Genomic DNA, 26,815 nt, shown 5'->3' on the forward strand with positions numbered 1-26,815 from the left:
GTTTTTTTGCGGGGAAGGGGGGCAAACAAGGCACATTCTCCCCCATAATAGTGTTGTTCCCTGAAAAAAAAACCATTGCTTCAATTTGAATTTATCATGTTCATGCAATTATTAACACATATTCTTGTGGCTGAAATGAAATTATATGTGGGAAATTTATAATTCTTGGTTGACTTTAATTTTTCAGGGAGAGGCCATGCCCCCCCCCCCTTGCCCCCTTCCAGACGTCCATGAGTGTCGCCAACTTATATGGGCTCATGGTGCTGAAGCCCACCCAATAATTTGTCATGTTGTTGTTGTTATTTATTCTTATTGTTGTTGTTATTGTTATTATTATTATGTATTTGTCATCATGATTTGTGGTGGATTGCTTATTGAAATCTGCAAATAACATATTTTTAAAAAATATGTAAGGGCACATTAATTGGTGTACATTACTACAGTGGCATATTTTCTCATATTATGCTGGTAAACTAACTTCTTTTTCATACATATATACATTCATAGAAATTGCCAGAAAATTTGAATTTGCCAAACTTCTGTTCTTGTTTAAGTTGAATAGCAGCTTTGATGTTTTATTTCTATTATATATCTAATTAATATACAATAAATGTATGCAATAAAATAAGAATTGGTGTAGTAAACCAGGTCAAGTCTGCTGAATACACAACTGTGATACATGGAAGGAAGGATTTATGAGATTTTTGGTGAACTTATTACTCAAGTGTTTGAGCCCACCCAATGTTCTTCAAAACCTCGTACCCATGGTGACTAAAGAATTTAAAATCTTGTGAAATGTAAATTTTTGGGGAATGATCCTATCTTTTCATTGTATTTGAACTAGGAAAGAGAATTAAGTGTATAATGTTGGAAAATGTAAAACCTCAGGAATATAAAATCAGGTTTCACTGTAACAATAGAATTGCAGTTGCTGCACAAAAACATTAAGTTTTCTACATGGTTTTATGTTGATAAATATACATTTCAAAGTAAAGCATTACTAGTTGAAACTTTAGTTATTATTATAATTTAACAAGTTATAAAATACTATCTGGAGATTATGTAGGTAATAATTTACATTTGAAATATATGTAATGATGGTGCAATATCAGGGGTTCCCACAGAAGGGATTATGGCGCAGGTTGCTCCATCGAGATTTTTGGTTGTTTTTTTCTCTTCAAATAATATAAAATTCAACATTTATATCTTTTTCCAAAATATATGTAAAGATTTTACACCTTAAATGCACCATATTTAATCCATTAGATGAAGAATATAAAGTTTTTAAGGGTATTATCGATAGGCCTTAATTCACATGTGGGTTCTGGGGGGTTCTCAATTAAATGTTGGGGGGGGGGGACAGTATCCAACTCTAGGTTTTAGATTGTGGCGGGTATTTTAGTTAGAGGGGGATTAAGCATTAAAAGGAGGGAAGATTTAATTCTTGTGTATTGCTATTGCCTAAGACTGTTGCGGAAATTCTGGTGTGGAGACTGAGAATAAATTTTTTGGAGGAAGCAATATCCACTCTTCAATATCAACAGTAAGTCTAAATTTGATTGAGTATTAAATTTCAAGGGGGATATAGAAAGCTCTTGATAAAGTGTTAAATCTTAGATTGTCAAGGGATTTCTGTAGTAGAGAGAGAGTTTGGTATCCACATGTTTTCAACCCCAAATGTGCCAAAAGGAGAAGCTGGAAAGACTAAGAAATTATTGACATCCTATTAAATTAATATTCTTGAAAGCCTGTAAAGAAATGGATGTAAACATTTTCTTGCTCGCTTTGCTCGCAATTTTCTGTTGCTGGGATGCATATTTGGCACTTTAATGAGATGATTGAGAAGTTTTTATACTACAGCTGCATTACAAGATAAGCGATTGTAGATTAGGCACACACAGCAGGAGATGTACTACCTAGAAATTTTCAGCAAAAAATGCAGGCTTGAACAGGACTCGAACCTGCAACATCAAAGTCTACTGTGTTTCAAAAGCAACAGATCACATTGCAGTAGCACTGGCAGAGACGATTCCATGCAGGTAAAACAGTGATAGCGAAAAATCAGGCGAGGCCAGGCCAGCTTGGTAGCTCAGTGGTTAGATAAATGGCATGGTATGTCGGACACCCGGGTTCGAGTCCTGGTTGAGCCTGCATTTTTAGCTGAAAATTTCTATGTAAGACAAGCAATATTCTCGATTATGATGAACAATTTTAGGGGTGGTTTTGAGTGATGGGAGGAGGAGCAGATCAAGTGTTCAGTAATGCTGAGGAAAAAGTTACTTTCAGTAGACATGCTATCGTAATTAAATACTTTGTGCGGATTATGATATTGTTTTAGGGCACGAATGATATGATTTGGGGGGGCACATGACATAATTTTTTGGGGGACGCATGACATGAGTTTGGGAAGATGCACCATTGGACTTGAGGGGGATGGGCACCCTTGTACTATAATATATTTCCTTTCATTCTTCATAGTGCAAAAGCCCTCCCAGAACTAAACTACCAAGTGGGTCTTTGCTTGGATGTACATGGCCAGTGCATTGAGTCTAATAATCTCTAGTATTTGCCTTTCAAGAGTGGACTTTATTATATTGTTATATAGAATGTAGACCTGAGCCAATATCACTTTGAATCAATACCCATACTGATACTCTTATTGATTCCCACCGATACCAATACTGATTCTTGAAAATTGTAATAATTAGAAGTTGTTCAACATCATCTTGTTCATGTTGCTTTATATCCTATGATTTGCAAGAAATTTTCATTGGGTATCAGGGCATTGATAAAGTTTGATTAGTGTATGACAATACTAATTATAATTATGGACCCAAACCAAGAGATGAGTGAATATCAAGAATAACTGGATTTCATTATTAATTTCCTGCAGTTAGTGTACTGAAATCTATAGTTATTCTATCTCATTAACTTTTACACATCACTTTCAAAAAAACTTTTAATAATTTAGGGGGATATTTTAGTCATAAAAAATATGAAGTGTAACCTGTTATATAGAATTCAATTCTTTGTAATTTTAAAAACTGTAAAACCACATTTATTACTTGGATTACATGACAAAATATGAAAATAAAACTTGGCCCCTGTACTTTACACTTAATTTTTTTAACCTAATGCAGTTTTTACTTTGTTTCTATGTTTGAATTCTACTACCTGAACACTATTTCTATTATTAATAATAGAAATAACAAGCTTTCTGTTTTTGTTTTTTTTTGTAATTTCAAATGAATGAAGCAATTTCAAGGGAGAGAGGGGGAAGCAGAGAGGCGATAGACCAGCTTCACACACTCTCGCAATGGCCAAGGTTTGCATCACTTGCTGTTCAAATTGTATTGTATTTTCCAAACTAGTGAATTTTGAAGAAACCATGAATGTGCATTGTCTGCAAGCAGCAGACCATCTTTACAGAACAAAAATACTTTGCAGCCCATGCATTTCATGTAAGAGAGAACTTCCTCACTGCATGGAAAGTAACATTAAAAACATCATAATTACTTTCACAAGCTTCATGTATGAATTTAAGGATTGGCCATTTGCCATAAATTGTCTAATGTGTTAAACTTGTGTGACTTATGGAACACACCCTACAATGTATGTACAGAGAAAGAAATGACATTTAAATTATATTGAAAAACTAAGAGCCATCTCCCTTAATGTGTTCATGTGTGTTAGATTCAATAATGCATTAGTTTACTTGCAATTAGTTGCTGATCGTTCAAAGCATGATATGTAATATGTTGCCCATTCTCACAACTGTTCTATTGTGTTACTTTCCTTCATGAACAGTTCATGATTATAAAAACAGTTGTAGTTATTATTTTATGAATATAATGATTAAAAGTCTATGTTCCCACCTGTGGAAGGAAACCGTAGATAAAATAAAGCACTGAGCACACGACATAAAAGTGGAAAGTATTCCAAGTTTTAGTCCAGTAATACACTCCTAATAAAAAGTTTGGAATATTGTTATATTAAGTACAAAAGTTTGGAATATTGTTATATTAGGCTATAGGTTTTGATTGATTGATTGATTTGGTGTTTTTAAGTCCACTTTATGCACAGTAAGGCTAATCAGAACTGAATCTGAAGTTTAAAGTGGGATCCGAACCTCTATGTGCCTCCACCGGGAATCGAACCGGGGGTCCTTGATTACAAGGCGAGGACGATTAGATGATAGGTGATAGGCATGGTGGCATATGTCAGTGAAAACACGAGAACGTTCAGCAGACAGATAGACAGATACCAAGTGCAATTGAATTCCAAGATCTTGCCTGTCCCGTATTGCCTAATGTAACAATATTCCAAAGTTTTTGTGAGGACTATACGAGACTGAATGCTAAATGTGAATCTGCTTTTCTTGATTGCCCCATGCATTTACACGAGCATACCAACTTTATACTGTGTTTGTGTGGCAGGTTCTGTGTTAGAGAATTTATATGTTGATATAGTGTCACTTTTCTGCCACTCTTGGCTAATTGTAACAATGAGGATGAGCGATGATTGATTGATTTATTGATTGTTATAGTATGGGCACATCAGCACATAGTCTATTTTTCCAAATCACTCAATACAGGAAAAAGCCCTTCATCTAAAATAAAATTGAGGACAGGCCCCTAAAAAGAAAAGAAAATATTTGTGTTAAAAACTTACTTACTCAATTTTTAAAATGAATTAATTCATTAATTACTTAACAAGAACTTAAATCATACTTCTCTGATGATTAAAAATCTCCTTATGTAGGTTAAAAACTTTGGCTGTAAATGGGCACTCAGCACACAGAAGGACAAGCACAGGACAACACAGCCCCACAAAGAAGTATCCTGGCTATGGGTTCAGTGCCAGAGCCTCAGTGCCCTGCAAGAAGGAATTACTGGGGTGTACCACATGGAAGTGAGGCTGATTTTTTGTTATCTCGCCAGAAGCTTGCTCGTTACACCCCAGGATGGGTGATAATCTGATGAAATTGATAAGGGTCGCTCACAAAGAACTCCCATGACCAGGCTGGAATTTTAAGCCCAGAAACCCTGGCATTGTAGTGTGCTGTGCTACCACTCTGGATTTTGGCTAAGTGGCAGAGAAGCAACAGGTTTAACTTCATCCATGGATAAATAATTGCACTGAGTGGCATGTGGTTAGTACATTGAGTTGCACTCCTGTGTTTTCCAGCTTCCTGCACTGAAGGCCATTATTTCTTCTTTAAAAGTAACTCCACAGTTGCCTTCATGATGCTGGGTTAACAATGAAGTATCAACAAGTATCGAACTGAGGACTGCTCGTATTTGGTACACACAATTTGCAAGATCTGAATGCCCATGGAAAGGGAAGTTGACTTGCTGCCAATCAGACTTAAATGAAATGGTTAAACAAACAAGGAAAGCTTTATCTATTGCTGCATTTTCACAAAACATCCCCTAGAGGCCAATCAGCACACTAACAATGGATTGATTTGTTGTTTTAAGTCCACTTTATGCACAGTAAGGCTAATCGGGACTAGACCTACAATTTAAAGTGGGATATGAACCACTATGTGCCTCCACCGGGAATCGAACTCGGGACCCCTTGATTACAAGGCGACGACGCTACCACTGCAGCACACTAACAGATTTGTTTTATTTCTGTGAATCTCGTAACATGCATATAACAGTTGGGCTGAAAAGTTCGTAGGCTAACATAGTAAAATATATTTTTTTGACAAAATTCGATTTTATTATTCAATATAGTTGCCTTCGAGGGCGATACAACTATTATAGCGGTCATACAATTTTTCGATGCCATTGTTATAGTACGATTTCTCTCTAGCCTCAAAATAGGCCTCAGTTTCGGCGATTACCTCTTCATCAGTTCTAAATTTCTTTCCAGCAAGCATTCTTTTAAGGTCTGCAAACAGGAAAAAGTCACTGGGGTCAGATCTGGAGAATATGGTGGATGGGGAATCAATTCGTAGTCTAATTCATATAATTTTGCCATCGTTTTCATTGATTTGTGACACGGTGCATTGTCTTGATGAAACAGCACTTTTTTCTTCTTCAAATGGGGCCGTTTTTTCGTGATTTCATCCTTTAAACACTCCAACAACGCTAGGTAATAATCGCTGTTGATGGTCTGGTCCTTTTTTAGGTAATCGATGAATATAATACCATGCGCATCCCAGAATACTGATGCCATAACCTTGCCAGCCGACTGTTGCGTCTTTCCAAACTTTGGATTCGGTTCATCACGTGCAGTCCACTCGGCTGACTGTCAATTGGACTCTGGAGTGTAGTTATGGAGCCATGTTTCATCCATTGTAATATATCGACGGAAAAATTCGTGTTTATTACGGTTGAATATCGCTAAACATTGCTCCGAATCATCAAAACGTTGTTGCTTTTGATCGATTGTGAGCACACGCGGCACCCATTTTGCACACAGCTTTCGCATGTTCAAATATTCATGCACAATATGTCCAACACTTTCCTTTGATATTTTTAAAGTCTCAGCTATATCGATCAACTTCACTTTACGATCATTTAAAATTATTTTGTGGACTTTTTTGATGTTTTCGTCGGTAACAGCCTCTTTGGGCTTCCACTGCATGCATCGTCTTTGACGCTCATTTCGCCTCGTTTAAATTTAGCAAACCACTTCTCAACGGTTGATTTTCCTGGTGCAGAGTCCGAATAATGTTTATCAAGCCAAGCCTTGGCTTCAACAGTATTTTTTTCCCCAAAAAAGCAATGCTTTATTAACACACGAAATTCTTTTTTATCCATTTTTTCACAATAACAAAAGCTGATTCACTCACAATGCTATATTTCACGAACTAATTATCCGGCAGCTGTGAAATTTATACACGTATCTTTTGAAGGTTAGTACTAAGTAAAAATCACATGGATTTAATTCTAGTAACGCCATCTATGAGTCAGCCTATGAACTTTTCAGCCGACCCAGTATGTATGGATTGATAGATATTGGAAAATTAAATCCCATTGTACCTCTCTTTTCCTCTCCTCCTCCCACGCTCACTGTACCTATATAAACACACACATGTACAGTATATATATATATATTTGTATCCTTGAGAAGGACTACAGGGAAACCTCGTTTTATGTTTTTCAGCTTACCAAGCTGCAAAAAAATTATGGGAAAATGTAAAATCCAGGAAAATTCCGTAGCAATTTGCAATGTTGGGACCATTAACATTGAATGTAAAGTCCGTGTGTTCATTATATCCATCCCCAGCGGTTAACAAAGGTAGTGGTGCTCTTTGTTAAAAGAAACACCCAAGTGGGCAGTTTTCTCTTGAAGAAACTGGAGTAGGATAGCGATGTTGCCAAATTGAAGGAAAGGGTAAAGAAAAAGAAAGAGAAACAAACAAATTAAAGAATATGTAAAGATAAAAGAAATACAGAAAAAGATTAAAAAGGACAATATTAATAAAGATAGGAAAGAGACATATTATAAATCCTCATATTTACATATTTTCTACTCGAAAAATATATTTTTCAGAATATACATATATAGTTAACTTACCTTCACTCATCGTCATCTCTGTCTCCCACTTGAATCACAAATCTCTCCTGGTTACTATCCGTGTCATGGTTAATATATTTTCTCTTAATTTTGATGGTGTGTTGAATACAGGACAACCAAAGCTGAGCATCAATTGTCTCTGTTCCATCACGCAACAGCTGGCATACACTGGCATTAGAGTAGGAGATACATTGTTTTTCCTCACATATGATTTTAACTTGGCCCACACCAGTTCTAAGGGATTAAACATGCAATAGTAGGGAGGGAGTCGCAACACTTCATGTCCACGTGAGGCTGCAAGCTCATCCACTACGTACTTTTTAGTAATGTTTGCCGATTTAATTATTTCTAATAAAAGGGCTTTTATAGGAACAGGTTTCGGTACTGGAATGTCTTGCCTCTCCATGAAGGAAATAATATCCTTCAGTTTTGGCTTCATAGTTCGGATTTTCACTAGCAGCCTCGAGTGGTAACTTGCATTATCGCAAATTATGATACACTTCTTATCACTTGGCAAATTTGGCAGCAGATTATTGGTAAACCAATTTTCAAACACTTGTTCGGTCATTTCGCCGTGACTATCAGCTTTACAATCTCCAATGTTCTTAGCTGAAAGATACAAACAATTTGGGACCCACCCCTCACTGCTCCCAGCATGAAGCACCATGATGCGTTTTCCTCGCACTGACGGCGACTTTATAATACAGTTGTAAGTACCATCGTCCCACCCTTTTTTGACAACGTCGTGAGTGTCAAACCAAGTTTCATCTAAATAAATAATCTGGCAGCCTTCTGATCTCAACTTGTTGAGTTTGTGAAGGTAACAATACCGCCAAGCAACAATTCTTATCGACTCCATTATTGCATTTCTTTTCTTCAGCTGACGAAAAGAAAAACCAAGTTTCTTCAGAAGCTCTCGAGGCGTCGTTTGTTTGTAAGGGAAGTCTGATATTAGTTTCAGTTGTGTTAATAATTCACAGACACTTGGTGCGTGTCCTTCAGAAAAAAAATTGTAAATCTCTCTCCTAACAAAATCGCAAACAAACTCGTCCACTTTATGTTTTTTTTCTTTTTATTACCAGGCTTCTTTGGTGTAACTGGGCCTCTTTCTGTGATCTTTCGCACTGTTTTCCTGTCTAATTTCAAAATATTTGCTGTCTCCGGTATTGGTCCTCTTCCTGAATTATTCCTGGAGACATATTCGTGCACACTGCATACAAATTCTTGAGCTTGTTTGTTCAGAATTTTCTTTCTTTTCCTCAGCACTCTGGAACTGCCGCTGCTAGTACTTGGCTGGGGGTCACTTTCGTCAGTTAAATCCTCCTGCGCAACAACGTTTGCTAAAGGAACCTGGTTTGCAACCCACGGTCTCCACATCTGATATCTAATATAAAAACTAAAAGCACAACACTATAACAAAGCAACAACACAGCACCATAACACAACAAAGAAATAACACAACACAACACAACTAGTTAAGAAAATCAACCCCGCACATGGTTATGGTGCAAAAATAACGAGAGGCTCACGCACCGCCTGCTCCGCCTTGCAACTACAAGAAATGTAAAGAAAATGTGGCAACAACGTCTGAGTGCACATGCTTATCGGGAGCTGTTTGGCTATTGTTTGCTATTGTTTCCAGTGTTAAGTTTTATCAAAGGGTTGCCGATGGGGATATAATGAACGCGCGGACTTTATAATGCAAGAAATTGTAAAATCCGGGAACGTAAAATCTGGGTTCTACTGTATATGTTTTGTATTTGCCAATGGCAGTATTGATTTCTAACTCCTGCTTTGAAACTTGTGTTATATCTTTGTTACTTTAGTTAGATTATAACTTATTTAAATTCATTCTAATTTTAGTGTATGTGTACAATAATAAGTAAAAATAAATTTATAATTAATTACATTTCCTGAAGCTTTAATCAATAAAGTTAAAATGCATATTTCGTTAATCTTCTCAAAGTGAAAAATGCTTACTCGATGAATGGAAATCGGTGTATCAGTGGTACTTTTGCACCTTCATAGTCCATATTGTTTCCTACAAGCCATAATAATTCCTGAGTCCATGTTGTACCTGTAAAAAACAAGACAAAAACACTGTACAATGGTTTGTAGCAAGATTGTTTTACCTTTAAAAAAAAATATGGAAATATATCACATTTGTTGGTTTAGATTGAGTTCCATAACTCATAAAATTTGTTATTTATTTATTTTCTTTAAATATTTATAATATCTTGCACAGTAGCCATGCAGTGTAAGGCATCAGGCTTTGGGTTCAGACTATGGGATGAACACTGTTCAAGTCTCTTGGTGGAAGTGTAACAACTTTCTCCTGAGGTTTCGGCCAGTGTATGGGACTAGTGGCCACCCACTGTGAGGAAATTGGGGAGCTAGGAACGAGTAGCATGGAAACCTACAACAACAACTGAGAGTTTGTCGTGCTGACTGCACATCACATTGTAAATTGTTGGATTATTGCCCACTTCTGCTGAGGCATGTGGGAGTGAATCTGGTAGTCGGTAGGTTGGCCCTCACTAGCTGTTGCACCATTGGTTATTACATATTTATTCTTGTTTATGAGTTGAAGAAGCAGCAAGTATTTAGATGAATCTCTAGATTGTAGAATGTTCTTTCGCAAAGAAGCTTCTTTATCCATACCTTTGCTGCCCCTGTTGCTGTCTCCCGTTTAGACAGAAATCTGTGACTTTGATGTCATCATCCACATTCCTTCCATATCTGCATCAAAGTTCACCAGTTCCTAAGTTTTAGGAATGAACAGTGGCGATGCTACATAAGGGGCAACTAGGGCACTGCCCCACAACAATTTTAACATAAAAAGTTCATCTGAAGAGACGATCGGTATGTACGCGTAAATATTTTTTTTGTTTTTTCCCTCAACCCCTACGTTGCTGCAACCAGGCTTACAGGGTATGCACCCTGTGCGAGGTTAATATATTTCTCCGTCCTGTTGAGAGAGTCCAATCTCGGCTCTGCCCCGGAGACGTGACGTCACTGACTGATCCAAACATTTACAGCACAGGCAAGGGACGGTCCCCTCACAATGGAAAAGCGCAAAATTCGTAGCCGTCTCTGGGCAGTTAACGAGGTGCCCTGTCCATTCATGTTTCCCTCGTTCACCGTACAGTGTTTCCAACGCTTGGCAGGCAGTTCATTCGTTCTTCCAGCCTGCAGCAATAAGATAGAAAAAAATCCCTCGAATGCTTTTCTTCGCGCTTGTTCCGGCGACCTGAAAAGTTGACAACACTTTTTATTGCACAAACTAGTCCCTCGTATTTTCAAAAAGATCCTCCTTTCTTCCCATTGTAATATGGATTTGGATTTGAGTTAGTGTGTGAGTTTGCGTTGCGTTCCGTCTGTGCATATTGGTCGCTTATGAAATAATTAGTTTTTCGCGATTTTATAGTTACTGTACGTGTGTAATTATTTGTGTAATTGTGTCTGTGTTCCAGCAACTTGACATGCAGAATATCTTCGTAAGTATAAACGAACTTTTTGGGGGTACATGGCCAATGTAAAGTGTTGTAACTGAACTTAACGCTGCATCACCTTCCTACTTAGTCATTGATATTAGTGGATACTTGGTGAATATGATATTGAATCATGTAGAAACTTTAATATCTACACCTTTCAATTCATTGACAATGGAAGAGAAACTGCAGTGTAACATTTTCCTAATCATTCCAGTATCTACCCAAAGTTTAGTTACTGCAAGAGTATAGGGTTCCGACGTCAGTATTCGAGTTTTTTTTTTATTCATGTAATTTGTTCCATATGTTGCTGATTTTTCGTATTCCTACGTAGTGAGTATTTAATGCTCTTTGGAGACATATCTTGATCAGAATGTTAATTTTATTCCAAATTGTTCGAACAATTTACTTACTCCATATCAAGGAACTCCCCTCAAAAACCTTAAAGAGGAATATAGAGGTAAACTGCCGCCCCCCCCCTCCAAAAGAAAAATGTGCCCTGCCTGACTGAAAAGGCACGCGCCGCCCCTGGGAATGAAGGGAAGTTTTATTCTTTCAGCTGGGGGTGGAATGTACAGTAGGCACTATTATTGAATATTGTGCATTTCTTTTGTATGATATAAATATTTGTATCATCAAAAGTAGTGTGTATTATGTAATAAGGGATGATGTCAATAGCAATTAACACTTCAAGAGATGTTTTAGAAGATACCTATAGAAAAATGTACTATTTGTGTGATATTTCTAAATTTTATATTAACTTAATGACAACCCCTTCTCCCCCACACACAAATAATTTACCTTGATTTAACACGGTTAAACTTTTGAAAATGGACTTGGTTTACAAAGCCCCTCCTGATAACCCGTGAACCCCCCTGGAGATCAATTCTAGCTACGGACCTGAGTGGAAGACCAGGAAAAAATGGAGAGGATTGACTTCTATGTGGACCCAGTGACAGGCAGGAAATTGCGAAGTATGATGATGACACACGCAAATGTCAACTCAAAATATAAACAGAACACGTAGTGTAAAAGTGCAAGAATCATGATTTATTTCCAAAATAGTGTCATAAATCTCATGAATTCATTGACATTACACAGGAACTGAAAACTGATTTTCTACAACGAACAGGAACGTTGGCCAAAGTCGGCAGTCTTTTCTTTGACAGGGTCACATCAAGAAATGAACAAATAAATGAAGATTTTGTCAGTTGTGAGAAAGAAAAGATTATTATGGCTTAGCAAAAAAGAAAATGTAGCAAATGTAGTTCTAATAAAATGAATCCTATCTTCATTTGACATTAAAAATTAATGCTTGACAAAATCCAAGATCAACAGTTGTATGAATCTGAAAGGTCAGAACACTGTTTGTAGAGCAAGTTAATTTAAAGTTATAACTACAAGGTCATTTAATGCAGAATTTTATTCTAGTATGGTTTGAAGAACCAAGTAGGAGAGCAGCCTTCAAGTTTATGGTGTGAGAAAACTTTCAAAATATCTGGAATGATACTGAGATAAATAAACCCCTCCTGGCTCAATCATAATTTTGTTTTGATTTTTATACATTGTGTGCCATTTATAAGATGGGCATTGAGTGAGAAATTTCTGCATAATACTTGAAGAAGTAAGTCTGGTGGCATGCCTGATTAAAAAAGAGAGAGGAGTTATTTTCTAAACACTGGGATAATGGCAGTCGGTGAAGAAATTGAGGTACACAAAGGCAAATAAATGTAAATACCGACTATCAATCTAACAAGCTTACTGGATATATATATATAATACTAGGTTTACATTTGTTTTTAACTGAAAACCTTAATGTAGACTAGCTGAAATTCAGTGGCGTGCGGTGATAAATCAGGCAGGGGAACAGGTCACCTGCACTTGCCCCTCCACCCCGGATGGGTGTCTTAATATAATACAGTAGATCAAGTAAAATTCAACCATTATTGAAATGAACCAAATAAATATATGATACATATACTGTATTACAAATTGTCAGGAGTGACAAACATGAGGCATGTTTAAAATTATTATTGTCATAAATTTTAAGCAAATGTGATATAATATAAAGAAAACATTAACAATAAAATTGTTGATGCGCAACAAAGAAAAAATTGATAACATAAATTTTTGAGTGATCAGAGAAAAAAATTAATGTTTTGTTGGAACCTGTTTCATCTCTCTATTCGTAGATTAAGTTGACGTTTTTTCATAGAGATAAGTATTCTTGTAATTCAAACGTCCTCAATGCAATAATGGCACACAGATGGTTGAGTTTTTTTATGACGTTCGCTAGATTAGTAGAAGTTGTTAATGTGACAAAACCCGACCTGTTCCAGAATCCCCTCTCAGGATTAAACAAGGACAACAATATTATTTGCCACTGGAAGAATATCCAGTTAATAATTTTACAGAGTTGTAGTAACTCGTTTGAAAATGCCTTGTGTATGATTTCGTTTTACTTTTTAATTCAGTTAGGATATGTGTTGGTTTGTTGTATTTTCTGCAAAGTTCAATGAACTAAAGGCTTTCGTCCTCAGCCGATCGATCATACAACACTCGCAACATTCGCTTTCTTGTCCTGCCTCTGCATGCCTTGAAACTTTGATCTTGGGGTTGGTGGAACAGGTGGATGTGAGCTGTTCCCTCGGAAGGTATTTCCCAGCATTTAGCCAAGGCATTTAGCAGACGCTTAGACTGTAGAAGATTTTTACAGTTCATTATGAATGTCAGATGCAAGTTCTCAATGAGATTAGGAAGTTATAGACTTTCTACACTCAAATGTATCACATGTGACGCGATTAAACTTCAGCACATAGCAAAAACTGGAAGAAAAGCGAATCTGCAATATCTCTGAAGGAACAGCTAGAGTGTTCACCTTCCGTGTGGTGCTGTGGGGATCGTTTACCTTCGCACGTGGTCGGAAATACTCGGCGTCACACTAGAGGGTGAGAGCCATGATGCGTTGGGGGTAGGTGACGTAAACAAACGTCCAGTCACGGTGAAAGATTTTCTTCAGCGTTACTTTTGGAAACGTTGATTTCGGGAGAAAGAAGTGTTCTTATTATGTTAATATAAATAATTTAAATAGCTCAAAAGTGCGATAAGTAGGAGGGAACAGCCTGTTCCCTCTGTTCCATGGAGGGACCGCCACTGCTGAAATTACTAATTACCAAGATATTCAATGTGACCTGCGACAGGTATCATCCTCCACATTATGCATTCTTATGCCTTCTAAACAATATTGATCAGAAGTGTCAAATGAAGACTAACAAAGTGAAATAAAATCAGGTGAGAAATCATATTTTTCCTGCAAAAATACCTACATCACTATAGCTAGTCTAATAACTAAATAATACCTGATCGAGGATAAGTAACGATCCACACATCGTCAGGTCGAAGCTTAAAATTGTAAAGTTTGGCAGCTTGCTCTTTGTATTTCTGGGGAAAAAACCATTTTTCAGGACCAACTTGGACAAATCCTGATCTTTCTCCAGAAAAATCTTTTACCAGTTGTTGGTTTAGCTCCTGAGAAACATCCTGGATCTCATAAGGGAAAGACATTCTGCATTTCCTAGGAAATTAAAAATAGTTCACCCATGCTTAGAAAATCATTAAAAAAAATTAAAACATTAGAGAAATTCAACTTTAATGACAGTACTTTGTCTCCTGTGTACACATACAGAGCAGTAGCCATACTAAGATAAGAAATATGGGAATCATTGAACCAGCAGTTCTTCACATGCTGTCCACAAACCTCCAGGGATTACCATGTTCTCAAGAAGATCCATGAGGGTTGAAGAAATGTTATGAGCTTTTTATTATTTTTACAAAGGTTCAGGGGAAATCAATTTTTAATTGATAAATTAACCAGTTTAAGAATTAAATGTCTTTCACAGCTTGCTGGAGGGAAAATGTGACAATACAAAATAAATAAATAAAATTTCTATAAACTTTTAATGAGAAATACATTTTTATAAAATCACATTTCCAGATTGTCAATAAGCCTAGTGCAGTCTGTCTGCATTAATTACAATGTTTGACCAAACACAAAACAATGATAGATAAAAAACTGAAAAATATCCATACAATGCATTTTCATGAATTTATAATTATTGTCATAATAAAAATAGTAGTATTAAATTAAATTGTATTTTATATTTATAATAAATTAACCTTGGTGAGCAATTTTATGTAAATCTTTGATGCATTTATTACTTCAAATATTGAAGTAAGTCCTGGGAGGTTCACAACAACAGAAGATTTTGAAAGGGGTATGTAGTAAATAAAATGTAAAGAATGCTGTTATAGATAATTAACAATTAGAAATTATAAAATATATTCACAGAATACCCACAGATTACTGTACTCTGTAAATATTTTCCTTTGAGGGGCAATGACATATATCTAGAAATAAAATCAAAAAAGTAGATCAGTGTATTTTATTATTACAATTAATATTGTTTTACAAAAGCCCAAAGTAACGAATAGAAATTCAGTGACATTATTGATGTACGTATGCTCTTTGTTCAAGCATTTTCTTATCAACATTCATGCAACTCACCCAGTCACATATTATGCTATCACTTGGCACCAGTAAAAAAAACTTTAAATTATAATACATTGAATAACTTCATGATAAATCTTTGCATTCTTTTGTGCATTTGTAAAAACAATTACTCTCAAACGTTCTATCAACCTTCGATTGCGCAAAATGTTTGAACTTTCATGAAAAAGAAACCGGTGCTCGAAGTGAGGGAGGAATCTGGGAAGATGGCTCCCCTCCCCCAGCTAGAAAAATTTTTGCAAAGTATCCCCCAGCTGTGGAGAAGGTTTCAATCGGCCTCGCTGTAATTGTAAGAGTGCAAGTACAGGTGGGTTTCATGTGATGTCAGGATGCGCAGAGCCACCATGTTTGTAGCCAATTTTACCACAATGCAAAAGCTTTGAAGTAGGTGAAACACGCCTATAGGTGGGTTTCATGTGATGTCAAGATGCACACTGCCGCCATGTTTGCAGCAAATTTTACCACAATGCAACAGTTTGTGACGTAGGTGAAACACACCTGGAACAATCCAGGCTGAGAATGGGTATTATTTGAGGGAAAAATGCCTAATTTCATCAAAATCATCATATCATCACTCATCCTCCCCTTTCTCACTGTTTTCCTTCCTTTTCTTGTCCTTCTTCAGGGACGTCGTTAGGGGGCACTGGGAAACAGTTCTGTATTTGCTGGAAATTTTACTTTGATGACAAATATTGCAAAATAATTCTTCAGTAAATTTTGCTTGCAGTTTGAAACAATTCTTCAATTTTCAGTAGCACGAACCCAGGCACGTATCCAGAGGGGGGGGCTTAGGGGGCTCGAGCCCCCCCCGAAAGTTTTAGGTTTACACTAGATAAAATGAGGTTTTTGGTTTCTTGTAGTGTGAAATAAAAAATGTGACAATAATTTAAGGAAATAAATAAGACGGAGAATGTTCCGTAACCCTGTTATTGATAATAGCACGTGTCCAAGATGGGGCACAGGGGGCTCGACCCTCTCCCCAGGAAATTTTTCAGTTTACGTTAGATAAAATTAGGTTTTTGGCTTCTTGAATAATGTGAAAATAATGTAAGGAGAGAAATAATTATAGAGGCAAGATGGAGCATGTTTATACCCCTGTTATTGTTAATAGCACGTATCCAAGGTGGGGATGAGGTGGCTTGAGCCCCCTCTCAGGAAATTTTTCAATTTACACTAGATAAAATTAGATTTTTAGCATCTTGAATAATGTGAAGATAATAAATTTATAAATCTGAGAGAAATAATTATCGAGACAAGATGGAGAGCGTTCTATAACCTTATTATTGTCAATAGCACGTATCCAAGTTGGGAATCAGGAGGCTCGAGCCTACCTTCAGGAATTTTTTCTGTATACACTAGATAAAATTAGTATTTTGACTTCTTGAATAATGTGATGATAATTTGGGAGAAATAATTATCGAGACAAGACGGAGAATGTTCTATAACCCTGTTATTGTTAATAGCACATATCCAAGGTGGGGTTGAGGTTGCTCGAGCCCCCCCCCCTCTCCTTCTGGGAAATTTTCTATTTTACACTAGATAAAATTAGGTTTTTGGTTTTTTGAATAATGTGATGATGATTTAAGGAGATAGAAAATTATCTAGGCAAGACGGAGAATGTTCTATAACCCTGTTGTTGATAATATTGCACGTAAACTTTTCTTACGCTTTCGGTGTTGTCGCAGCACACTTGAGCACTATGTAGAGACTTGTCGTCAGCATTTGGAAGCTGCACAACAAAGGTAGCGCCACAAGTAGGGCGATTCGTTGTAATTTCTAATCTCTGGAAGTCGGGAGAGGATACGTTCTTGAATGAGAGAAGGAGCCAACTACTGGCAATATTAATGAATCGTTTTATCTGCGGAACGTTCTAGAATATAATGAGGATATACGTAAATACGCGGATTCAATTTTTCGGTTGATCTGTACAAAGAATCGGTTAATGAGATTTCAGAGGTAAGACAATTCATACAGTCGATTGGTGATCATATCAGTCAGCGTCCTCTGGTTTCTTTATAAGATATAGTTATTCTAAAATGAAGACATTGATGACAGCAGAACTTCCGGGGCCTCAGAGTAGTGCTAGCTTGGTTCGAGGGCCGAAGAGATCAAGGCCTCTTTCTCTAAAGTGAATATTTCAGCAGTACCGGATGTTGGAGTGGTTTATTAAAACAGAAATAAGCTGCATAGATCAACTGAAAATCAAAGTTTTGAGTGATGATTTAGTTTTGCCAGAACTAAATTTCGTATATGCAGTCCGAGAATTTCATGGTAAAAAAAACAACTTTTGTTTAAGCCTACACATTCAAACACTAACTACCATAAAGAGACAGCCGAAAATTTTATGAATCTCGAGAAGAGAAAGGAAGATGTTGCTGCATATGTAGGCGGAAATTGCAGGCTCTACCAACTGAGCCAACTAGCCATCCTTGACTTCAACCGATTTTTCGTTAAAATGTCTACATAGTACATGTCCTGTATATATCAAATCGTAAGATGTTGCCTGTATAGTGAACAAGAACAGAAATTATAGGAAAGAGAAGAAAACTGAGGAGCATTCCCACCGGTTGAGGAGAATTTTTTTCTGTGGTCAACAAGAGCTACTACTTCGAGGTGACAATGACAGTGGCCTAAGAAGGGAGACTTCACACCGTGTCGCCCGAGGATTTCACAAGTCGAAATTAGGTTTGTGCTTCCTTTTGTGTCTCTATGGTGTGAAACGTTGCTGTTGATTAGCCCATTCCAATTTACATGTATTGCGTGTCCCTTCAGTCTGAAACCTTCCTAAGTCTTGAAAATCCAAGTCACAAGGATGGAAAATTAGGGCCTTGTTAAAGTTAGGTGTGAAGGCAGGCAGACGACAGCACCCTAAAGGATCATATTTAAAACCTGCAGGAAGAACGTATCTTACTTCAATCTCCAATACGGAATGATAAAAAGTTCTGGTCCGAGATAAAGAGAGACGTGCCCAGGATTTTCGGAAGGGAGAGGGGTTACGCATACTATTTTTGGTGGTCAGTCCTGATTTTGCCATTTTTTTTCCTGTCTTTGACGTTCCTCTTTTTTATTTTATTTTTTTTTAAAAAGGAATACTGGGTCAAATGGGGTTATGACCTCACCAACCCTCACGTCACTGGAGATAAATGAGTAAGCATTTGATCATACTGGGAGACGAAACATTAGATGTGTTGGGAACGGAAGGGTTTTCACTGTGCATTAATTGTTTCGTGATCCACCTGTATTCGAGTAGACTTCCTTTGTTTCGTGCCGATATATGACATGACAGCGGAAGCTGTGACAGGCATTTTTGAACATTTGTGAGTGCTAAGGCCTGAATCTGAACAATTTGGTGAGTTTTGGCTTTTATACGAGCTGCAAACATGGGAGGACAAGATAAGTTAGTGGTGTTCAGGCTCGAATCAGAGAGAAATACTCGAGAACTGTCTGCGTCCAGTTCGCAACCCACAGTTTGAATCTCGCGTTGTCGAGTGGATTGTCCATCCCGTGCATGTGTAACAGCTTTGTAAAAACACTCAAATACACCATAGATGTTTTTATGCCAAATGAGAAGAAATGGACAAACACACATACCGAGATGGTTCCGGCACACAATGTTAATACATGGAAACAGAGGTGTCGAGTGGTAAAAAATGTTCCGATTTCACGTTCTGATTAAAATGACAGCCTTACAGTGGCGACGATTTAAGGGATGGTTGCTCCCCATTATTTATTTTCTTGCCTCAACATTATGGCCTCTTAATGTTAAGCCTTGTCTGCCAAGAGAAAGTAAACTTTCCTTGCACCGCCCTCCGCACCCCCCCACCCTTTTTGGAACCCAATTGCCACCACTGGTCTTGAACATACAATTGTGAGGTTCTTATTATACCCCTTAAAAAAATGGTGTTGAGCCCTCCCCGAAAGGAATTGCTGGATACGTGCCTGCACGAACCCAAGCTAGGCATTTCTTTCTTATTTCCCTGTTTCTTTCTTGTTGAACACAAACAGATGTATTGGGAGGGGATGCAGTTAATGGTTTTGTGGTCCGCCCTGGTCAGGGAAGTCTGAGACCTATTGAAAATGCACTTTTCCTCCCTGCTGCACACCATATCCAGGACCCCCCCCCCCCAAAAAAAAAAACCTGCACTTTCTCTTCATCTGGTCCTGCACTGGCTCCATGGGCGCCGGAAGGACGACACAAACAGGAAGATTTAGCTACGGGTGGCTAGAACTTTCTGGATTAATTATTTTATGGTTCAGAAAAGATATCCCCATGCGTTTCAAATTCCAAGAACAGAATTCTATTGCTTGTCCCTTTTTCGGCACGGGAATGAATGACATAGCAGTTCTTCTCACCTGCACTCAACCCTCCTGCCCTGCAAGGAGGGAAAGGCCACTTTCTGAATATTCGGAGAAACATCGAAGCGGTCTGTTCATCTGTTGATTTGGTGGACAGTTGACATCTGTCAGATAGTTTGAAGTAGGATTTGTTGTCCGAGTGGTGGTAAACTTCTGTAAATGCGAGAAGATAGCATCACGAAGTGTTTATGATCTCGTTTTCCTACATCGCGAGTAAAATGTCGAATGCGAAGCTGCCAGATTTTCTTTCTTCTGGAAACGATGGATCAGGATCGACTGATCGACAAAATATCCAACATTTTATTAGCATTCTAAAAGAGAGTCTGACTATAAAAAAAGATCCTGGGTTCGACTCCCAGGGTTGTTGATCTCATGTATAATGAAGAATAAACCACGTTTCAATTAAGGAAGGAAATTAGGTATGTAGCCATTGTTTTTACAGCCGTCTGCATGCTCTATAAGTATTATGTTACAAAATTTGTAAATCTATCTGACTTTCTGTGATTTTTCTTCATTTAGCCTCCACCTGCAAATGCGGAAGCTGCTGTTGCTTAGGTTGCTAGGTTGGCTAGACATACAAATATAATTAATCCCTAGTCATATAGCGAATAATACTTATAATATAATCATGAGTTATGGAGAAGTAAATAACTTATCAAGCATTTTCTGTTTCTATTTGTTGTGCAGTGGTTAACAAGGGGCATTACGATGCCAGGGGTCGTGGGTTGGAATCCCGGACTGGGCGTGTGTGTTCTTTATAATGGTCCTCTCATCAATTTCACATCACTCATTTTCATCTTCATCTTCACGATTAGCCAAAAAGTGTCAGAAAAGCGAAGTAAAATTAACCAAATCAATCATTTATATATTTCTATATTACGTCGCTTTTCTACCTCTTGGGTTAAATGCGACGATGAGGATGAATGATGAGCCGAAGGAATGGCGATGGGACAGACATGATTCAACCATACTTGTCCAATGTCCGAACCTTGGGCCTCTGGTTTCGTAGCGTGTTATACTCAGTGGAATTCTTAGGAAGAAAAACTGTAAAAGTAGGGTGAAAAAAAGGCTTTGTTGTACGATGCATAAAAAGCCATGTTTAGTTCTTCTAAAACCTTCCAATTATCGAGTTCCTGTTTTAAGTTCACCGTATGCACAGCAAGGCTAATCGGGGATCCGAACCACTATGTGCCTCCACCGGGTATCGAACAAGGGACCCCTTGATTGAAAGGCGGCTGGGCTACTTCTGCGTCATCGAGGAGGCCGAGAAAAACTTACAATTAGTCAGTAAAATTAATATTGAGGGACAAGGCCTGAGAAGAGTTCTTTCATTTGGTTGCATAGTCCCATAGTTTCGAGAGCAGAATTTGCTTCCATATCGCTTTCATCAAGTACTTCCCAAATTTTCCTCACGATTTTGGAACAGCACATAAATTTTGGAACTAATACAATCAGGCACATACCCAGGGAAGGGGCTCGGGGGCTGCAGCCCTTTCCCAAAATCCTACAAATATTTGATTTTAATAATGCGTAGCAGTAATTAAATTTGCTTCATTAACAGGATTAAACATCTTGTATATGGTAAGTTGCAATATACCAAGAAATTGATCTTCAGCGCATTTACTCCTCCCTGCAACCTTTTCGCCTTCAGATAAGGGATAAGCCTCTTCCGAAATCAAATGCTGGCTACCGGCCTGTTCATCAGGGATCGAACCTTGAACCTTTCGATTGATTGCTTAATTGAACTGGTGTTTTAAGTCCATTTTATGCACAGTAAGGTTAATCGGGACTGGATCTACAGTTTAAAGTGAGATCCGAACAACTATGTACCTCCATCGGGAATCGAACCCGGCCAGGTTGTTGAATCTGCAGAACCAAAGACGAGAGCGTAATTATTTGAGCGTGTGGGAACTTTGTTTTATCCAGTGCCATCATATATTCAGTTTTCCACACAGAAATAAGATTAATTTTAAGAAATTAGACGTGTGCATATAATTTCTTATCGTCATCATTTCCCAAGTGAACAATCAGATGCCATAGAAGACTCGGGCCCGCCCTTGAACTAAGAGATACCGGATTTGATTCCGGTATGAACTGTATACATGAGATGCCTAGCTTGAACTCATTACGCACACATCTCATATTTCCACGGTTGCCAATACTTGTAAACCTGGTTCCAGCACTTTATATTTAAAACCACGGAAAAGGGTTTTATCTACTTCTCAATTTTCTTCCAGCAGAATAATCTAAAGACTAATAACAATGTTCTTAGTGTATCAGCCATTAAGCTAATCAGTTCATTCTGCATTTAGTTTCCCGAATAATGGTTGTGTATTTCGCGAGAGTATATCCGTAGATTTTGGGGGGCTAAAGAAGAAAATGGTGATCATTTCCAATTTATTGATTGATTGAGTTAGTGTTTTAAGTCCACTTTATACACGGTAAGGCTAATCGGGACTGGTTCTACAGTGGGATCCGAACCACTATGAGCATCCGATGCTACCATGCGCCACCGAGGAGGCCCTTGATCCTTTTCTTTCCAAGACTATATATATATATATATATACACACATACATACAGCATAGGCCTATATGGTGTATAAATAGTTTGTTAATTTATAATAGTTTGATAGAAAAATCTTACGTTTGCCCCCCCCCCCCAAACTGATCAACCTAGCTACGTCCCTGTCCTTCTTTATCTTTTCTTCTGTTTCTTTGTTATTTTTCTACGCTCTCTCTTTCTTTCTTTCTCTATTCATTATAGCTCTTTCTGCCTCTCATCTTCGCGATTAGCCAAACGTGAAAGAAGAGCGAAGTAAAATAAACCAAATCAATCAAACAAACTTTTTCTTTCCTTCTTATTTTTCTTTCATTTCTTTTTCTTTTTTGTTGCTTGCCATATATTAATTGAACATAGTATTTTCTTTGTATTTTCATTTTGAGTTGGTTCTCCGTTCATTTTCACCCTCCAGTCGCAACGTGTCTGCAAGGGTTGATGACTCTACGCTTATCTTCATTTATCTTAATCTGTACAGAATAAATGACGCAAGTCTTTCAAAAACAGTAAAAATTACATTTCACATTGCGCCATAGAAGTGTTGGTAGATTTTATTATTCTATTTTTCGTGGGTAATCAAAAAAGCCAAGTTGTCTTTTTTAAGTAGTCCGTCCTATATTTTCCCCCTACATTTGCCTTTTTCAAAGAATGCTGGACCAAAGGAGGGCTATGATCCCGACCACCCCCTTTCAGCACGCCACAGATATCCTGACAATAATTGTGCAAACACTGTATGCTCCAAAAAGGGCTAGATTTCTCCAAATTGAACTGAAGAGCTCCTTGAACCATTTCGCAAATTTAGACGTTGAATAAGCGCAAAAGGGCTAGATCTGGCCCTAAAAGAAGCACGTTGGCAACACCACTCTTCCTAAACGGTTACAACGTGGCCAAGGACATTGTACTTTATTTTTTTCCGTCGTCGTCGTCGTTATTGAGCAATCTACACAACAAGCAAGTTGCACTCATGGAAGCCTTGATCTGTGCAATTTACCGCATGCATCAAAACGCCTGGGGAGCGTAGCTGTGGGGAGGGCGTGTTTGTAGGAGTGTGTGTTTTTGTGAAACCGCATTCCATTTACGCCTCCTTGTGTGGTTCGTGTCTTCTCATTTCGCCCAATCCCCTTTTGTCGAATGGCCCAGAGGCGAATTATATCAGATTTCACACCTAAGTAAATTTTTCGGCGAAAGGGGAATTCCCATTTTGCCGAATATTTTGAATGAAGGAAATTTTCCCTCCACATGGAAATTTCAGGTGTTTGAGGCCAAAGCGCACCTGTTTAACTTTTGTAATCGCCATTTACAGCCTCGGATTTTATTAGATGTGTGTCTTTGGTTTCTTATTACTTTCCACGGATATCATAGTTTCTATCAGGGGAGTACACATTTTTTTACCGTGTTTCATTGTGTTGTTCATAACGAGTTCACCCACAAAATATTTGGTCATTTTTCAAATACTATGTTTTTGCTGAGGGATTGAAGACTCTCTACATTAAAAGAAGGGCGCGAATATAAAATTTTCACTAACACATGTCTCCTTTTATTCCACTACCCGCTTGTATCAGGTTAGTGTATAATTGTATAACTGGTTCATGATATCATTGAGAAATCATGAAATAACAAGCAATGGGAACAATTTCAATTTCACTATTTAAATGTCGCTCCACATATTTGAATCATTAGTTCCAAGGAACATGATAGGATTTCCTTGGTCGAGGCTTACACCCCAAATTAATTAAATTAGCAGATTCTTTGCTAACATTCTTCTCAGAAAAGAGTAAGAGTTTGAAAGAAAAAAATGTTATGTTTATGACAAGAAATCTAGCGTCGCTACCCTTTGAAAACAATAAAATATTACATTATTTGCATTTACAACGAGTTTCTGATATCCGATTATCTAAACGTAGTATACATTCACTTTCATCGTCATTGAAAATGTAAATGAGTTTTTGGACTTGGTTGAAATATCGGCGAAAGGGGATTCGGCAAAACGGAAATTCCCTTTTCTCCGAAAATTTTGCTTAGGAGTCATTCCATATGAAATCAACACAGCCCACAACCTGACCATCTCCGATTTTCATGAAATTTGGGGAGTTGAAACTATGAATGGAACTTAGTAACTACGAAAAGTTTTAGTTTCGTGCGTCTTGTAATTGTTAAATTATTCAAGGTCAAAGTTAGCATAAATTGCCCTTTTTGAGCCCACTTAGCTATACTAAATCTGCTGTAACTCCGCCCCTATTTCTCCTCAAATAAAGCTTACTGTACAGGGAATTGAACAAGCTTTCCAGTGATATATAACAAGTCTACCTTTGGATAAAAATGTAATTTTGTCACGTGACCTTGATCATTCTGAGACTGCAATGGGATCAGAAGATACAAAATAATATGTGTAACTATGTGACTGATAAAAGCCCCATTATGTGAACTATGACGAGTCAAATGTCCCTTAACACCCCTACAAAATGTAATGGAGTTATCCTAGGTATAATTGGTCATGAAAGAAATAGGTTAGGCACAGGGAGATCCCTAGCCGTGTGTGTCAAGCTCAGGTCCGGCATATTGTTGACCGCTATATTGAATTCAACGCAAAAATTTCAAAGGAAAGGGGGTGATGTGATATATCAAATCAGGCTAGAATTTCACAAGAAATGAAGTGGCGAACACACACACAACAAGTCCCACAGAGAATTATACTATCTGAATCCAGACGCTACACTGTAAAAAAAAAAGGGTGTGTTTGGGGTGAGTTTCGCTCTTCCGAGGCTCCGCAGGTCAGAGTAATCGAAATTCTCACCTTTTGGAGTGTATTTCTCCTCTCTACACTGGGGTGAGTGCAGATCTGACGTTCAAACTCACCCTACTCACCTCTATGGGAAGGCTTGAGCTGCACAGTGATGCCACATGTACAAACTTTCCCCCTAAAATCCACTGACAGATCTTGATATTGGGAAAAAATGTTGATGGTATTGCAACATTCATAGTCTTGGACCCCCTGGCAAGCTGTTCGAGGCAATTTTTCTACCTGCGAGACCCTTTTTCTAACAAATCTGCAAGATGTGGTGGTTCGCAAAATTCCCAACAGAGGCGCTGAATTGCAACTGGCGCTGTTGCAAGTGTACAATTTAGAAAGTATTTAGAACACAGATCATGCCAACAAACAGGAACTGAGGTATCTGATGCTGTGCATACATTTCACCAAGTTCCTTGAATTTACTTTCTTTTTTTATTTCCAAATATTATTGCTTTCACTTAAGAACTTAAAGTGAAAAAAATCCTCGAGTAGAGGTCTACATTTTTGTTCGCGTTCCTGAAGCTTTGTTGTTGTAAATTTAGTGTAAGATAGATAAACAGAGTAAGTGGTTATAAAATGGACGAAGTTGAAAATTGAAAATGTGCCACAAATTATACATTAACAGATGACATAAAATATTCCTGTTCTCTTGGAAGGATGACTTGGCTTATGATTTTAATGTATAGAGACATTTCGCAATATTTCCTGATTTTCATTAATAATATAGATAGTAATTATTCAGACTATTTCGTCACATTCTAGCCATCGTGGCACAGTGCTTCTTGATTTATTGTAATATGATAAAGAATGACCTTGATTCGAATAGTTAATATGGCATGAAATAGAAATGTGTAGAGATTTCGAACGAGTATTTTATTTCAAAACTTATGAAACACAGACAAGAGTGTCAGTGACAAAATCAGTCCTATATTTTCCATGTTGATTTACATTTTGTCCGCTTTATACGACACGATATTATTTCATGAGATGACCAGATTTGAACCTGAAAAGAAAAAGTTGACATTTTTTTCCAAAATACAACCCTGACAAGCGTTATGAATATATTTTTAGAACATGTTCATAATATCATCACACTGAAAAAGCACGTAAACGCTAGGTGAAAATTCCATGCGAAATCTACTTGTACGGAAACAAAATTCATTTTTACAAAGTTAAGAATATAAAGTTGAGAATGTGAGCAAGTAAGCATAATGTGATATATATATATATATATATATATGTGTGTGTGTGTGTGTGTGTGTGCGTGTGTGTGTGTGTGTAATATATATATATATATATATATATATATATATATATATATATACTATTTAAGTTAGATATTTTTATGATTTCAGGGGTTCGAGGGGGCTTCAGCCCCCTTAACCCTCCCCCTGGCTACGTGCCTGGTGGTGACCTCCGGGGTCAATTCATGACATAAAGATTATTAACGGGAACAAGGCAAGGATCAAGTAACGCCTTGTATGTTTTCCTTCCACTCTTACCTCTGGGAAGGGGAAATA

At 37.5% G+C, this 26,815-nt stretch overlaps 1 protein-coding gene across 2 annotated transcripts in view; it reads right to left on the reverse strand.

The window, feature by feature from the left end:
• LOC145992000 (sulfotransferase 1 family member D1-like) overlaps positions 1 to 26,815 on the reverse strand; it is a 513,969-nt gene that overhangs the window by 18,162 nt on the left and 468,992 nt on the right. For both annotated transcript variants that reach the window (XM_083128006.1, XM_083128005.1), the window contains exons 2-3: positions 14,384 to 14,598; positions 9,514 to 9,610 (exon numbers count right to left, since the gene is read on the reverse strand). In XM_083128006.1, the coding sequence (XP_082984132.1) occupies positions 9,514 to 9,610; positions 14,384 to 14,588 (302 nt within the window). In that variant the 5' untranslated portion in view covers positions 14,589 to 14,598. The remainder of the gene's footprint in view (positions 1 to 9,513; positions 9,611 to 14,383; positions 14,599 to 26,815) is intronic.

The sequence above is a fragment of the Lepisma saccharinum genome, chromosome 9, assembly GCF_977018435.1.
Source record: "Lepisma saccharinum chromosome 9, izLepSacc3.1, whole genome shotgun sequence".
Classification (NCBI taxonomy): Eukaryota; Metazoa; Arthropoda; class Insecta; order Zygentoma; family Lepismatidae; genus Lepisma; species Lepisma saccharinum.